The 17,049-nt window shown below is 38.8% G+C and overlaps 1 protein-coding gene across 3 annotated transcripts in view; it reads left to right on the top strand.

Moving 5' to 3' along the window:
- Positions 1–17,049, top strand: part of NELL1 (neural EGFL like 1) — a 376,722-nt gene that overhangs the window by 286,197 nt on the left and 73,476 nt on the right. For all 3 annotated transcript variants that reach the window (XM_035117446.3, XM_060275202.2, XM_035117428.3), the window contains one exon: positions 12,466–12,561. In XM_035117446.3, coding sequence (XP_034973337.2) covers positions 12,466–12,561 — 96 coding nt within the window. The remainder of the gene's footprint in view (positions 1–12,465; positions 12,562–17,049) is intronic.

Raw genomic sequence — 17,049 nt, 5'->3', positions numbered from 1 at the left:
GTTCCTTTGTTCCATGTTACTTATATTTTGGTTCCTCTAGTACCTCTTCTCAAGAAAAGGAATGAAAGCAATCTGTAACTTCCTCTAAGCCTTTTCTGTCTTACATCTACCATTTGTCACACAAGACTAGACCACAGTTCTTAAAGAGAGAGAGAGGCTGTTTTCATTTGTGAAGTTGAAACAATCTTTAAGTTTCTCTCACACAATATAAGTTAATAGTCTTGTTCACACATCACACATCAACCCTTGGTTTCGTTCTAACATGTGGGCTTCTGGAGATGTCATAGTTTATTTGCTCCTCCTTGGTCTGAGCTAAGCCAGAGTTGTGACAGCATGACAGTCCATGAGCTTTAGACCTTAATTTGAAAGTGTAAAAAAGTGGAAGTCTAGAAATCTGTAAATGAGCATGCAAGACAATATTTCATAACCACTGAAAGTTGATTAATAAAATATAAATACTGAATTTCTCTTAGGGAAACTATTATAATGACCCTGTTTATATACAGTACTTAGGCATAAATTGGGACCAGTGCACACATATCAACTTTCCAACTTATATAATGCGTTACTTTAAAGGGAAGTGAGAACAATCTGATTCTGTCTTGAACATTTCCACTTATCACACTTCTTACAGGGCTTGATTTGGTGCCGAAAACATGAATCTACTTCATCCGGAAATTGAACAGAATATTATTGATTCTTGCCCTCTTCCCAGAATTGGTAGTAGGTGAAATTAATCACTGGTGACTCAATTGAATTTTGTGTGTGGCTAGAGTTGGCACTTGAGGCTGACCTGACGCTGGGTACTTGTTGCTTTACTCCCTGTTGAGAAGGATTTGATGGTCCGCAATAAGCATACTGAAGCAATATCTATCTACCTAGCTATCTATTGAGCATCTTCCTATGGCAAAGCAGAACTGATGTAGGGAGATCCCACAGCTAAATCAGGAAATTTAGAAATAGTTTCTGAGTCATAGGTTTATGGCTTCATTCTGTTTGTAAGGATTACTTTTATAAATACTCTTTCTTTAAAATCCCATTTATGGTTTTAGAAGCATTTAATCTTGATTGAAAATCATAATCCATTGAGGGGTCATCCTGCTTAAGTCACACTGAAGTGAAGGGCAGCTGATAAAGAGCATGATACTTGCATTTTCTTCGCACTGGGGTTTTTCTCTTTGCACTCAGATGAACTGCTCTGGAACTTTGGGGGCTATGTTAGTTTGCTGTAGTGTGCTGCGGCAAAAGTAACAGAAGATTGTGTCACCTTAAAGACTAAGACATTTTATCCAGACATAAGCTTTCATGGACTAGTGAGTCCATGAAAGCTTACATAATAATAACAGTATGTAATTCACGCAAGGGTCCCAAGGGTTCTATGCTGTTTTTATTATGATGAAGGCTGATCTCCAGAATTCGATTAAGATGTACAGACAAATGTACTTAGCACCTGATCCTAAAAGCCATTGTGGAGGCATTCATAGAATCAGAGTTAAATACCCTAGTGCAAGTATACAAGCACTTTCAATAAAAGGGCAGCAACAACTTCAACTGTTTTCTCACAATCTGCTTATATATGGCTGTAGGGGGCCGAGAGATGTTTTACCAAAGGCTGTTAAAGATGGTCTCAAAAATATTTATTTCACCATTGCGGCTGATGCTTCATTTGATGCCTTTCTGTACAGTTCTTGGTCTGAGGTCTCTGCAACAGTGGTAAAAATGGAAATTTATATTTGTGAATTGAGTTGGAGGACCTTCCACCCACCTCTCCTTGCTCTGGGACCACTTTCTGGAGGGGTGGTGGTTTGAGTTACAGCTGTGGTCTACATCGTGCATACTGTACTTTCTGTTTAGTGTCAGATGTGTTGGTCTAGTTTGTATTCAGTTTTGCCCTTTATTTTGAATCCCCCAACAGTTGTTGTTGTTTTTTGTGTGTGTGTAGCTGAGTTGGGATGGGGGGTGGGAGTTTATGCTCTGCTTGTTTGTTCTGGAGAGTGGGAGTCAAAAATATTTTAAAGTTCCTGGCTTCTGTTGAGAGAATGTCCTCCAGCTCAATCCGTAAATAGAAATTTACATTAAGTACCAATTTCCATTTTCTTTATAGTGTGAGAGAAGTTTAGAAGTGGCTATATGGATATAATGCTATATTCCATTTAATCCAGATCCTTCTATGGAAACTAATTCTTAGTTCTGAACTTCTCTAAGTTTCATTGTCAAAATCAGGTTCTGAATGTCTTGGAGGACTGGATTGGGAAGGGGAAATCGAGTGGAGGAATCTTGTGCTCTGAAACTGATTTCAGGTGACTCACTCTTCCCACTGGACCCCCATAATACATAGCCCTCAACATTGCATAGGTACCCCAAGGAGCTGCAGGGGAAGGGGGGGAGGTAAAGATCACCTGAGTGAGCTTTCTGCTCATACTACATTGAATACAACCCATATGGTAGAACCAAAGGCGCAGACTACCAGGGACCAAGGCACTTTGCCCCCCCCATTTATTTATTTATTTAGAGGGAGCTAGGGGCCCCCATTGTTCAGAGGGTGAACAGGATTCTTTGTTTAAAGAGGTATTTTACTGCATTAAACATATAATGCAGATGGAGCCTTAGAACTATTATATTTCTTCTCTTGGTAGGCTGTACTGTCCTAGCTGACTAGAGCAGATAATAAATGCTGTGTAGGAAAAGATCACCTTCCCTAATTGGTTTACAGTCTAAATTTAATGAAAGATCTCCAGCTGCATTTGAATGCAAGACACACTTGCATATCTCAAACCCACAGGAAGTCTCCATCCATTGTACATTGGATTGTACATTCCATTGGAATATCCTTTCATTACACCAGTCTTGTAAAATTCCTTCCTACTTATTTGTGGTGTGGAGATCGCAGGGTTTTCTGTATAGAGAGGCAATTAAATTTTTTACATAAAGTTTTATTTTATTGAAATCTTGGGCATACTTTTAAAGCACTGAGGCTATTCAGCGTTCATTCAGCATTTAATAAAACATCATTATTTGAGGATGTCATTAAAGCAATAACACAGTAAATATCTCAGAGAGAGTGTTGTCTCTCAGTGGACATCGCTGTTACTTAGCAGCAAAAATAATAATCAAAAATTTAAGACTATGTAGCATTTAATGGAAGTGATTTTCGGACTATAATATAATTCCATTATATATATCATTGCAAGTTCTCATCATGTTAACATAATTTTAATGCTTCTATTAATCTTTAATGAATGGGCCATACATATGTTTTAATGTGTATATAAACTTAACATGAAATACAGTTTTGGTTGATTCTAAAGAAATTATCTATGTTGAGGGAGGACTCATTTATTTGTTTGTTTGTTTATTTATTTAAGCTGTGTAGACAATTATCCTGATGACATGCCTTTTAAAGTGTCCATGTTTATCATACAAGATGAGGCACTATACAGTTATAGCCTGTGATACTTTAGAGTTCATAATGTTGATATAAGATATCTGCATTATAACCTTGATAGGGTTACAATTTTATTTGCTTTTGCATTTGTACATTTCAGTTATTAGTGGTATACATGGATTGCTCTCTCTGTGTGTGTGTGTGCGCGTGTCCATGTGTGTGCGCACATTGCCATCTGTTGCAATGGGTGTAAAGTGCAGAGTGTGTATTTCTGTCACCTGAAGTAAAAGAAATCCCGCTAAAACTGAAGAGCATCACAGTACATGATACAGTTTTAGGATACAGTTTTGTAAGATGTAGGGAAAAGGGGGTGGTGTTTTTTTTTAAAAAAAAAGAAATTCATCACAGTGAGTGCTTTATTGTGGTACAGTCATATCTCGGGTTACAGACGCTTCAGGTTGCGTCCTGCGCCGAACCCGGAAGTACCCAAGCGGGTTACTTTTGGTTTTCGGTGCTCGCGCATGCGCAGAAGCGCCAAATCGTGACCCGCGTGTGCGCAGATGCGGCGCTGCGGATTGCGAACGCTGTGGGTTGCGAACGTGCCTCCTGCACAGATCAACCCTGCAACCCGAGCGTCCACTGTATTTCTGTGCTTAATTGTTTCAATTAATTTTATTTATACTTATATACATTTTAGCAAATAGATGTAATGTGATTCTCATGAGAAACATAAAGCAACAGACATTAAGAGATACTTTTATCTGTATTTTTTGCTCATGAGCAAAACCCGTGTGAGATCACAAATATTTACATATTTTATCTCCTTATGTACTTGGAGAATTTATGCAATAAAATATGCTTAGATATTTGCCTGCTCCCTGGAATTTGAGGGGGGATTGCTGGAACAACAACAACAAAAATTACTATTAATCAAAGAGATAAATTCTGACTCTGGAAATTAACTCCCTTGCTAGAATCCAAGCAAAATAATTAGTTTTTATTGCCAAACTATGTGTGATTCTTATAATCACTGGTAGGATGTTCTCATGTTTCTTGTGTTTGCGAAATCATCATTTGCCACATGTGTGGTTTGAAAGCATTCTGTAGGTGTACTCCTTGCTGTGCATTAGACACAGCTCTACAGTGAGAAACAAACACATAATTGCAACGGACTAAGATCCTGGCCTTGGATTGGTGGGTATTGCTAACTTTAATACTCAATTCCGTGCTTATGTGAATGTGTGCATAGGTTGCAGAAGATATATTCATCCTCTACTGTAACTTGTAGTGATGTGAGTACAGTGGTGCCTCACAAGACGAAAGTAATTCGTTCCGCGAGTCGCTTCGTCTTGCGATAATTTCGTCTCAGATTTTAGGCTCAGAAACCAACTCAGCTGGTGGGCTTCTCATGAGCAACTGATTGTCCAACATGAGAACAAGATGTTGGACTAGATGGGCCACTGGCCAGATCCACATGAGCTTCTTTATGTTCATCAATCAATCTCCTATTAAATCTGAATGGTTTTAAGGTGTGCTTGTCAAATAGTGAACTTGAGTTAATTTAATTATCTACCAAATTAAACTCATTCCTTGGGAAAACGCAAACTAAATCATTTCTGCTCATTATAGTGTATAGTTGTGCCATTTCCATGTTGTTTCTGGCAGTAATTTGGGTGAGTTAGCTCCAAACCTTCATGGACCCGGGGGTGAGAGATGCAAGAAAGCTTCAGGAAATCATATACCCACAGTCAAAGCTATACTATTTCTACAGACACAGTTCTTTCTCCTGGTTGCCTGGGATACAAGAATTTAAAGGGGCCCCAATCTATCTCTTTTTGCTCATTTTCATCTTTTTTTCTGAAATGCTGCAAAGGGACCTTTGCAATGGTGGCAGTTCAAGATAGAGACCCCTCACATTTCATAGTTATATCGAGGAACTATCTCCACCTCCAGTGGACAGCTACATTGGTGGTCCTTTGAAGTGACATTTCAGGGTTGAATGCATAGCCTTGCCTTCTCTTTGCTTGTCAAAGATTATATACAGTATGTAGATACAAATGGAATTTGGTCAGCAACAGTATTAATTTAGCAGTTGCCTTTCCCATTATATCTAGGAAGAATTTAGAACTTCTCAGATAGTTGCACACATATTAAAACACAATCAGCTTTGCACTTGATGTTTTATTGTACAACTTGATTGGAGTTTTGTTTTATTTAATAATATTTTTTGTTAGCCATCTAGAGGGCTAGGTTAATAGGTGACACTAAGAAATGTAAATATTTATAAGGAGCAATTTTCAATTAAATTCATTAGAATGTATCAGTGGGGGGTGGCGGGAATGGGGGCAATAAGAAGAAAGTGCAGTAATATGGAGGATGACAGAGAAGGGGAGACTGAAAACTTGGGACACTAGAAATTGGAAACTAGAGTAGTAGCAGCTAAACACAGGATCCACATATATCCTGCAGGATGGGCAAACCCACACAAGACATATCTCAGATTCTTCTTCTAATACCATATACTATGAAACCTAGCAATAAAATTACAGCCGTTTCTGAATTCCCTCCATCACAAATTACAATGCGCCAACAAGGATGTAGCCACCTTTACAGATCCTATGTTTTCCAGTGATGTTCTCTTTCCTAGGGGCATTCATTCTTCCTAGGTCTTACCTGGTGGAAAGTACATCACCTGCCTCAGGATCATATCCTGAGAATGTCATACCCTTCAAGAGGAGAAGGCATTTCACATTTTGTGAATCTCAGTTTTTAAGATCTAGAGTATTTTCAGCAGAGCAGCCATTCGTGGATATTAAAAATGAATAAATTAAATTAAGTAAGAAAATATTTTTTTGAATATTCAGAGTTACAACACTCAGTAACCAAGTGTTTGCTACACTCAAATATCATGCAAAGTATGTAATATTTATTACAGCGACTAAAACAAAGCACAGATTAATTTCTTACAGAATTGCACTCAATGGAGAAATTCATGTTCCTTTGTTTTATTTGATAATGTTTACCTGTTCAGATGAAGAACATGGTGCACTGTGGAAATTTAAAGCAATGGGGTTACAGGCACAGCCTTTAACTGCAGCTTCTGTGCAGTCAGCTAGATCTCTATAGCGAGTCCTCAGGACATATATTGGTACATTTTGGGGGGAAACAAGGCACATTTCTGCTAATGGTGTGTGGTTCAATGTCTCCACCCTTCCTATGTATAAAATAAATCTATAAACATAAGTACAGGTAGAAAAGCCTTTAGCACAACCAAATATAATTATGGCCTGCTTGCAGCTCAATGTTCTGCCAAACTGAACAGGTCAGTGACTTTGAGAAGTGTGTATATATATCTAAAAGCCTTTTTAAAATGAAGCATAGTTCACTGACTGCTACTTGTGCTTTCTTCATTGTGACATCTGGAGAAGGGAGGAGAGAAAAATCAGTCTGCTTGAAATAATTCCTGTCAGAAGCCTCTGACAGAATATGTTTGTTGGCTCCAAAAGAGCTGAAAGATGAAAATGAAGAGACGTCTGTTTATGGTTTAACTTTCCTGCACAAGTAAGGATAGGCAAATAGTTTTAAAGAGATAAGGGCATGGTGTTACACTAACCATAAGTAAAATGTGGCAATATAGGTTGTTGTATCTCATCCCATGACGAATATAGATGTATACAGTCTGGAATCTTCTTTGTGAGACAGTTAATTCGATGAACTGTACTTATTTTATTGATCTTTATGGCCTACTGTATCTTATATGATTTTGAGAAGGTTCTGAAGGAGAGCAGAACACAATTCCACCACCTCCTTTGGGCCCGACTGTAAGAGGCCTGGTACTACCCAGACAAGCTCTGCTGGATGACATAGGCTGCAATGGAGGTAACAAGTATACCTCCTTTGTTGCCTTCACTGCCACTAGGTCTCAATGATGAGCGTTCACTAGTGTTCGCTTGCATTTGACCAGATATTTCCTCCATTAGTGCCCAAGCCATCTTTCAGCTTGCATTTGACCAGATATTTCCTCCATTAGCGCCCAAGCCATCTTTCAGCTTGTTTTCTCACCCTAAGCTCAGGAGTATACCAGGGAGCCAATGCTGGCATTAACTTGGTCAAAAGTTGTTTAGGGTTTCAAAGTTCTCTAAATGACCACCTCATCCCACTTATATTCCATTGTCTGGCCATCCAAACTGGAGCAATATCCTGAGCAATTTCAGTCATGATATCTTGATAGTCTGCACCAAAGAGCCAGGAGGCAGAGGAAGTAACAACATTTCACACTCAAATCTTGAAAGATGCTCGAAAGAACGGGGAAGGAAGAAATATGGCTGTAAAATTACATTTTTCTTATCATTGGCTAATCCACATTGAAAATAGTGCTGGTGATTCTGTTCTTCCTGGATAAAATTATGTGGAAATTATTTTGAAGATTATGGTGCTACGGCATTGACATATTCAGATTTCCTGGGGATTCTATTTTACTAATGTTCACATTTAATTTACTCAATAAAGTGATTCATCGCAGATTCAGTAAGCACTGTTCTAACAAAGCATCTCTACCTGTAAACAGGCACAAGGATAAAATGTATTAATGGAGGCATATTAGCAGTACAAGGCTCTATAGGGATTTATCAAGTTTAGTTTAGCCTTCTCAGATTACCAGGAACCTGCTATGAGGGACTGAAAATCCTCTGTGTTGTTCTGAAGTATTATGTTGTTCCCTAAGAAAACTGTGTTATTGAAGGGTTTGAAACACAGCAGAAGTCTTTTGACGCAAACAGCTAAGAGACTTATTAAGAAGTGTAAGCAGAAAGATAGGCTATTGCATTAGAGATTTAGAGCTTCAGTTGATTCAAACATGTTTTTTCTCAATTAACTGTGTAGTGAGTGAGCTGATTTCTATTCCCTTTCAGTGCCGGCAGAAGGTGGTTTCTGTGTGGACAAAATAGCTAACCCGAATGAAAACATTACAAAGATTATATGAAGGTTGTTTTTTTTTTTAGCCAGAACGACTGGTTTGTAGGATCATATATTTCACATTCAGTTATTGCAGAAGGTTAAAATGCAAGGTCAATACAATGCCATGGCTTCATGAAGTTATCATGCTGGATAATCCCAAAGCACTGTAACCCATTCAATAAAGAAAAACCCAGTATCACATCGATTTTACAGCATCTTATAGCAGTCACACCCTCAAAGATGTCTTTCTTATTTTACAGGATCACAAGGAATTGCATCACACTTAGATAAAAGAACAGCAAAATAGATTTCTACGCACAGGGAACTCTTATTTCCCTAACCCCAGACTCACATCTGCTCTATTTCATGATGTGTTGTATCCAATACTCTTCTTCTGTTAGGGGGTGGCTCTTTGATCCAGTGGAATGATTCCATTCCTTCGTGAATGGAAGGAGGAGGGAGATTGTTTTTTGCAAGTTTGCCCTTTCTCCTGCACAACTATTTCCCCACTCCCTGGAGAAGATTTGGAGGGGCACAGATATGGAGGGAAAGCAGGATCAGATAAAACAACCCCCTCCTCTTCAATTCATATAACCATCTACTTTCTATATAAAAAAGCCTTCTGTCAGGAAATACAGCATTAGATACGACACTATATGTGTGCCATGCGCTTACCACACACATTAAATGACACCTGACACTTGAGATGTACTGTTATCTTGAAATATATGCCAGAGATAAGTTCATCATGATTTGATAAAAAGACTGACAATTCATTTCTCTTTCCTTCTTTGTAGATAGTAGTTGCTCTCAACAGCTCTTGTGCTGGGAATACTAATTCCTTCCATACAGTATTGCATTTTAATGTTAATTCAATATCATTTCTACGTAGTGATATCTCTGAGGCTAATAAAGATTTCGTTGTTTCAACTTGAATTTTGTCAAGTACTAAGCAATTTCATTTTCCCAAGAAAGGAATAATTTGATCGGAATTAGCTGTCCTGTGGGGAGGGAGGGAGTTATTCTGTAATATCATTTAGGGTTCAGTATAACTTTCTCTTCTACTCTTCATTATTCTGGACTATCCTGACCTAAGACAAGTTGCCTTAGCACCTCTGGCAAAATTTCTAAGCAACCTAAGCTTGCTGTGAACTGCTCTTGTGAACTTGCTGTGAATTGCTCTTGTGAATAGCTCTTGTGAACTGCTCTTGTGATGCAATTGCTTAGGGAAGCTTGTAATGTTTTATGGATTACTGTATTTTAATATTTTGTTGGAAGCCACCCAGAGTGGCTGGGTAAGCCCAGCCAGATGGGCGGGGTATAAATAATTTATTATTATTATTATTATTATTATTATTATTATTATTATTATTATTTCCAATCAGTACTCTATGCATTTAATTTCCTTATGGCCTCACTCATGCAGCAGCAGCAGCAACAACAGCAACAACAACACTCCTGCCATTATAGAGTTTGTTACTCTTCAAGCCGTCACAATGCATTCTTGCTTGTTCACGAAAAAAAGAGAAATGATCGCCTCCATCCATCTGTCAATCCGCCTCCTCCAAGTGAAAGGAGGAGACTGGGCAATGCTGAATATTGTAGCAGTTGCCACCTGTTGTGTTCTATTGGGGAAGAACAAAAGGCCCACCTTTATATCCACTCAGCTGCCACATACTTCTGTGATTTCACAGGTTGTCCGTAGCCAATGACAACAACTAGAGATGCATCATCATAATCACTGCAGACTTGACAAATGTGATTTGTGTGCTTGCTTATTATTATATAAAAAGCCTGAGGGCACTTTCAGAATCCAGATACAGTCTTCTTAAAGGCATCTCGGGTATGCATGGCCTTGCTATCCTGACATCCTATAGTATGTCTGAAGCATTAAAAAGATGGCTATCTTAGCTAGATAGGGAGGAAATAACAGAACTGGAAGGACATGACAATAGGTTTGGATGGCATGCTTATCTATGGTATGGAAAGGCGAAAATACATAAAGGGTTTCACAGTCATATAATAATGAGATCATTGTTTAAAGTGTGGGGAAAATATGAAGACCTATTAGAACCTAAGAAACCATGGTGGTTATCACCTATTGAGGCATTGCCACTTAAAACATTGGGGGGAAAGGGAGAATGGCCAATGTATAGAGATTTATTGGTAGAACAAGAAGGAAAACTAAAATTCAAGGAATATGAAGAAATAAAGGAGCATCTTCAAAGTTGGTTACACCATAGACAGCTAAAGGATATCTTTAAAGAGGACAATATGAAAGGTTTTTCATAATCAGTTTCCAAATTCCAAAAGGAAGTGATAGAAGAAAATTCGAAACTATTAAAAAAGGCATATAATATCCTTTTGGAGTGGGAAACTAAAGATGAAGAAGTAAAAATGGTACTGATTATTTAGCTGGCTGTCATGACAACATCATTTGATGTTTGTGATATATTTACAATATAGAATTTCATCTCAAATTAAGGTTTCTTATTCAGTTAACTATCATTTTTATTCTTTATTCTGTATAGTGGTCCACAAGGAGACCCATTAGGTGTAGCATTGGAACAGCATGGAACAGTTAAGCAGTCTAATGAAGGAGGAGCTGGTACTCTCATTCGCTCTGTTCACCAATGAGCAGTTACACATAATAATTAAAATCCCAATGGCCAATATTGTGCCCTTCTGGTTGTGCCCTCTTGGTTGTGGTATATCACACAGTAAATCTGAAGCACCTATTCTGTTTCATGTCTCTATATCCCTTGTCAGACCAATAGAAGCTTTTCTTTAGCAACACTCCATCTGTGACTGCATCTTGCAATATGGCTTGGTGGCTCTGCTGTTAACTCTGAGGCATAAGCTACTCTTTAAATATTAACTGTAGTTTATCTTCTGTAACCCACTGTTTGTCTTGAGAACCACAGTGCATAGGACTTTGATTTATATTCCTTATGAGGATGCAATACTCTGGGTGCCTCGACCAAAATCATATACCAGATCTCCAATGGCATCCATGGGGGAAAGGGGCAGTTTTGCATACAAATCCATAGACTTAACTGTTCTCTTCCTTGTAGTATAATAGGATACATGACTATGGCCCAACTCAAATGTTTCCTGTCGATGTAGTTGCCACTTTCTCATGCCTAAATCCATGTTGATCAAATAACCTTGGAATAATGGAATTGTGGGATTCCTTATCTGGACATTTTGTGATCCACCCATCCCATGTGATTTCACTACTCACATTTTACCAGAGCTTTGTGCTAGCCATGGAGAAGTAACTGGATAACATTTGAATCTGGCATAAAATTATTTCACCAGCTGCACAAACAATGTAAGGAATGTATTCAAAAGCTCATTTATTTTACCTTTCTGTTCCTGTTCACTTCTCCTTCCTACCTTAGTACTCTGTCATCTGTTAACTATAATTTTTTAATTGGTTTAGTGTTCCACAAATATATTATAGAGCTTTTTAAAAAATAAAAAACCCAAGCATAATTTTGTTTAGAAGGTCAAAAATATAATGTTCACACACAGTGTTCAACAGTTTTGTAGTGTTCATTGAAAAATCCTCTCCAAACAGTCCCATCCTATGCAAAACTGCAACCAATTTCTGAAAGTCTCCCATGTTTTCAAAGTAGATGTCAAAAAACCTGTATGGCATTAATCTCACAGTTCTCTGGATTGTGGTCCATGAATACATAATTCCGTTGAACATTTCTGCTAGTGAATTACTACATAGAAGATCAAATATTACACTTGTAGCTAATTCTTAAATCATCGGAATGAACCATGGAATTCCTTTGCTCTTCACCACATCCTCAAAAGGTTACTAAGTGCACCCAAATGCAGATATCCCTTTAGGTTTAGTGTTGCTCTGCTTGTCTCCAAAATGATATGTATTATACTATAAATGTGCATGCCAGATAATCATTAAAATTTTGTTGTCAATTTGCCTTGAGTTTTCTCCCTGTAGCAGTAACGTTCTGCTGGCTGGCCTGCAGCAGATTGGACTTAGACTATTTTGCCATAAGAAATTCTGTTTTTCTTAGTTTATTGTTTCACAAGTACATAAAAAGAGAAAAAGTCTGTATGTGTAATCAATGGTGGTTGTTTTTTTCCAGCATTCTGTGAAGAAGGGTGCAGATATGGTGGGACATGTGTAGCCCCTAATAAGTGTGCCTGCCCTTCTGGATTCACGGGAAATCATTGTGAGAAAGGTAACATTCCAAATTCTTATCAGTGACTTATCCTGGCTTATAAAATGCTGATTTTCTTTTCCAATCAATATGCAGATTTATTTGTTGATATTTATTTTATTTGTTATTATATAATTGAGTGCTCCTATCAGGACATGGTTTATGTAGCATACTTTTGAAAACTTCCCCATGTCTAATAGTAAAATATTCTGCCGGGTTGGATTTCAGATATATATATATATAGTAGTTCCATGAATGTGAGCAAATATTATAGATGGCCAGAAGCTTCTTATGTCCAATTCTGGCTGACAGAAATTCAATAGGGGTGGGGGGGTGGGGGTGGAGAGGAATGATCAGCTGATAGATGCATAAATGTTTTCATGTGCTGATGAGAGGAAAAATGCAGGGACATGGATGTGCAAACTCTTGTGCATGCTTGTCAGAGAGTAAGCTTGGATAATTGTGCAAAATGTAGAGAATTGTTTTCAAAGGCTGCAAGGAACAATAGTGAAACTGCTTTTGAGATTCTCTACAGCAGAAGGGCTTCTCCAGATGCTAGAGAGGAGGGGAGAAACACATAGTCATCATCCTCATCAGTTTTATTTGTCTGTTGTTTTTCCATAAATGTATTGCAGTTCGCAATAGCAGAATAGCAATAAGCCATTGAATTATACCAGGGATAACAGATTACTACAAATACAACCTACCAAAGCATTTCAATACTATGAACAAAATATTTCATAAGTAATAATGACCCATTAAATAGATGCAGTATAAGCTATCAGTAATCACAAGGTCCTCAAACTTAAATAATAAACATGCAGTTGAGCACCAGTCCAGTGCCTCATAGCAGTGACTGGTTGATAGATTTATTTATTAAAATCTTAATGCCTTAATAAAACCACTTCCGCGCCTGCACCGGAGGTGGAGTTGCGGGCGTCACGACCCGATCACGCACGCACGCAGGGGCTGTTCATATATCTAAGCTCTCTCTCTCTCTCTCTCCATATATATATATATATATATATATATATATATATATATATATATATCTCCTTATCTTGACAAGTACAAATTAGGCACTAGCAAAGTCTGTTGAAATCATGAGACAGTTGTATTCAATAAACCATTTGTCTCATAAACTAGGAAACATCAAATATTAATTATGCTATTTTCTGATGCAGTAAGAGTAAAAGAAGTTGAGTTTATCTAGACTGATTCTTATTCTAGCCACTTCATTTTTTGATATCACTTAAATGTAATAAACTTCCTTACCACAAGGAAGTGAGCATCAAAGAGATTTTTGAGATTTTTTTTTTATATTGATGCAAAATCTCTCCAGACCTTGATCTTCGCCTGAACAGAGAGCTCACTTAAGCACAGCAATCATTTCTTCTTTTGAAATGGACTATCTAATTTAGTACAGTAACCTGTGCCTTCAAATATCATGAGTTCTTTACTATTTAAGAAGTGCAACATCTTGAATAGTCTTAAATAGTGAATTATTTTCCTTTTCAGCATGAAATATGTATTAAATACATCTTGTAGGGGCTTTCATGTGAAAGAGTGAAATTTCCTTTCTTATTTGATCGTTCTGAAGAGCTCTGCCAACCTGGTCTTTGTGCACTTTGGGAATGATACTCATCCATCTTTTGAATGAGACGTAAAATGGAGGCCCTGAACACTTGTGGTCATTAAAGATCCAATAGAACTTAGATCCAATTCCAGCTTTGGTAATTACTTTGTGTGCCTTCTCTCACAATTTCAGTATTCACTTTTCCTCTGCTGCTGGCACAGAATGATAGAAACAATTCCACCCCAGAGGTAGCTGCATTTCAGTCACTGGTGAATGATTGGTTCTTATTCTGAATCCACTTACAGTGCTATAATGGGAAGGTAGTTGCAATGAACTCTGAAGCATTGTCACACCAATCCTAAATACATTTACGGTACTTGAAACAACATACCATTGATTTCAGTGGAAATAATTTTTTACTATTTAATATGATTATGATAGAAATTTTAGTACGGCATGTAACATTATAGAACTATAATAATGTTTTCTGATATATACCAATATTGTTTGTGGTCTCTAATCCAGGATTACAATAAATGGATTGTGATCTTTATGCAAGAGAAGTGCTTTTGCTAGCTTGAGGCAGACATCTGTGCCACATTCCACACTGTTCCAGAGGGTCCCCCAAACCTCAAGAGATGCTTTAGGGGGCACGGGGGGGGCTGCATTGCATAGGGAGGTTAGCAAAAAATCAGGTGCCCTGCCTTGCAAAACCACCTTTTGTTACCATCTATAAGCAGTTTTTTTAAAAAATTTAAAAACACCACACACACTACCTACACTATTTTTATTGCTTTCCAGTAAACAATAACATAAAACACTAACAAGCAAAATACACAAATGATCATTGCACCTTATTGGCCCAAATATAAGCTGCACCCGCAAATAAGCCACACCTTTAAAATTCAGGGGGGGGGCGGGGAGAGAGAATACCGGAACATAAGCCGCTCCCTTAAAATTCCACAGGTACCCAAACCCGTTCCGTTTTACCATATGTCTGTTTCAGCAGTGATATCATAAAAGCCAATCTTTGTAAGGTCGCAAATTTAAGCCACACTTTAACTTTTCATGGTCAAAATTTTGGGGACACTGAGGTCCAGCGCTGAGGGCCTTCTGGTGGTTCCCTCGCTACGAGAAGCCAAGTTACAGGGAACCAGGCAGAGGGCCTTCTCGGTAGTGGCACCCACCCTGTGGAACACCCTCACACCAGAGGTCAAAGAGAACAACAATTACCAGACCTTTAGAAGACATCTTAAGGCAGACATCTTCTACTCTTCATTATTCTGGACCATCCTGACCTAAGACAAGTTGCCTTAGCACCTCTGGCAAAATTTCTAAGCAACCTAAGCTTGCTGTGAACTGCTCTTGTGAACAGTTGGTGTTAATGATGCAATTGCTTAGGGAAGCTTTTAATGTTTGATGGATTTCTGTATTTTAATGTTTTGTTGGAAGCCGCCCAGGCTGGCTGGGGGAACCCAGCCAGATGGGTGGGGTATAAATAATAAATTATTATGATTATTATATAATTTGCATAAGATTGTGCTGTCTCTTTTTCTCTTCCACCTTCATAGTAATAAATCTGACTTGCAGGGACCTTTTAGCTTAGAAAACAAGGAAACAGAAATCCTTGCACCACTATCTGCAGCTCCATGGGAAGCCTTCCTTGCTGGTAAACTTCTTGGAATGCCTGTGGGAGCTGCTCATAATGAAGTCCTTCCACACGTATCCCAGGAAGCATTCCAACCAGTGTGTGTGCATGCAGAGGTGTAGCAAGCCCAGGTGGTACCCGATGCATCACTCCCACCCACCCACCCACACTGATTTGCCAGGGCGCTGGCAAAGCTGCGTCCTCTTGGGAGCCACAGCTCCCATCCATCCCTCTCGCTGCCACCCTGGCTCGCTGTAAAGCGGCAAAGTGGGAGCCACTTACGGCGAGCCAGGGTGAGAGGGAGGGGGGGGCGACTCGCCATAAGTGGCTCCTGGTTTGCCGCTTTACAGCAAACCAGGGAGAGAGGTGGAACCATGGCTCCCATTTGCCCTTCCCTGGTTCGCTTTAGGAGCTGTTTACAGCGAGTCGGAGGGAGGGAGGCTAGGAGGGGCGGGATCCTTTGCTCGCAGCTGTAGCCACGAACAGAGGATCCTCTACATGTGGCTGCAGTGGCACGATGGCTGCTCATGCCGCCGTGGCGGGGCACCACCTTGTCACCCCCGGAGACGTGCCACTGGGAGCGCACCGCCCCCTCCGCCCCGTTGCGATGCCGCTGTGTGCATGTGGGGGGGTGTATAGTGGTGTTAAATGCTTTGTTTCTTTAAAAGCCAAGAATAGTAATCTTGTTTAGGGAAGCTTTTAATGTTTGACAGACGGTTGTATTTTAATATTTTGTTGGAAGCCACCCAGAGTAGCTGGGGAAAGTCAGCCAGATGGGTGGGGGTATAAATAATAAATTATTATTATTATTATTATTATTATTATTCAGTCACCTTATAATGTTAATTATTAAGGAAAGTGGAGCCTAGAAATGTAACCAAAATGTTGTGGGGATTAAGAATTTGGGGAAATTGTTCACAATTTTGTACAACACAAGTTTGCATTGTTTCTAAATAGCATGTGGAAGTAAAATGTGATGTTAAATTATTTCAGGATTGTGGGTTTGAGCCCCACGTTGGGCCGCAAGAGGTTCCTGCATTGCAGGGGGTTGATCTAGATGACCCTCCTGGTCTCTTCCAACTGTACAGTTCTGTGATTCTATATTGACAAAAACTGTTCACACAAATGTCATTTTCCTTTCTTGCAGTGTCAAAAGCTCAGTATGTAGCAACCCAGTGATTACTCTAATTATGTTTCTTCTGCTATCACCTTTTGTCATAGACAGCTTAATATGGTCCGGAGAAGATAATACATTACAGGCAATTTTACCTTTTTAATTTTTGTC

This window comes from Zootoca vivipara, chromosome 1 (genome assembly GCF_965207765.1).
Source record: "Zootoca vivipara chromosome 1, rZooViv2.hap1.1, whole genome shotgun sequence".
Taxonomy (NCBI): Eukaryota; Metazoa; Chordata; class Lepidosauria; order Squamata; family Lacertidae; genus Zootoca; species Zootoca vivipara.
The sequence above is the reverse complement of the archived record's forward strand: the minus strand, read 5'-3'. Positions and strand labels throughout refer to the sequence as shown.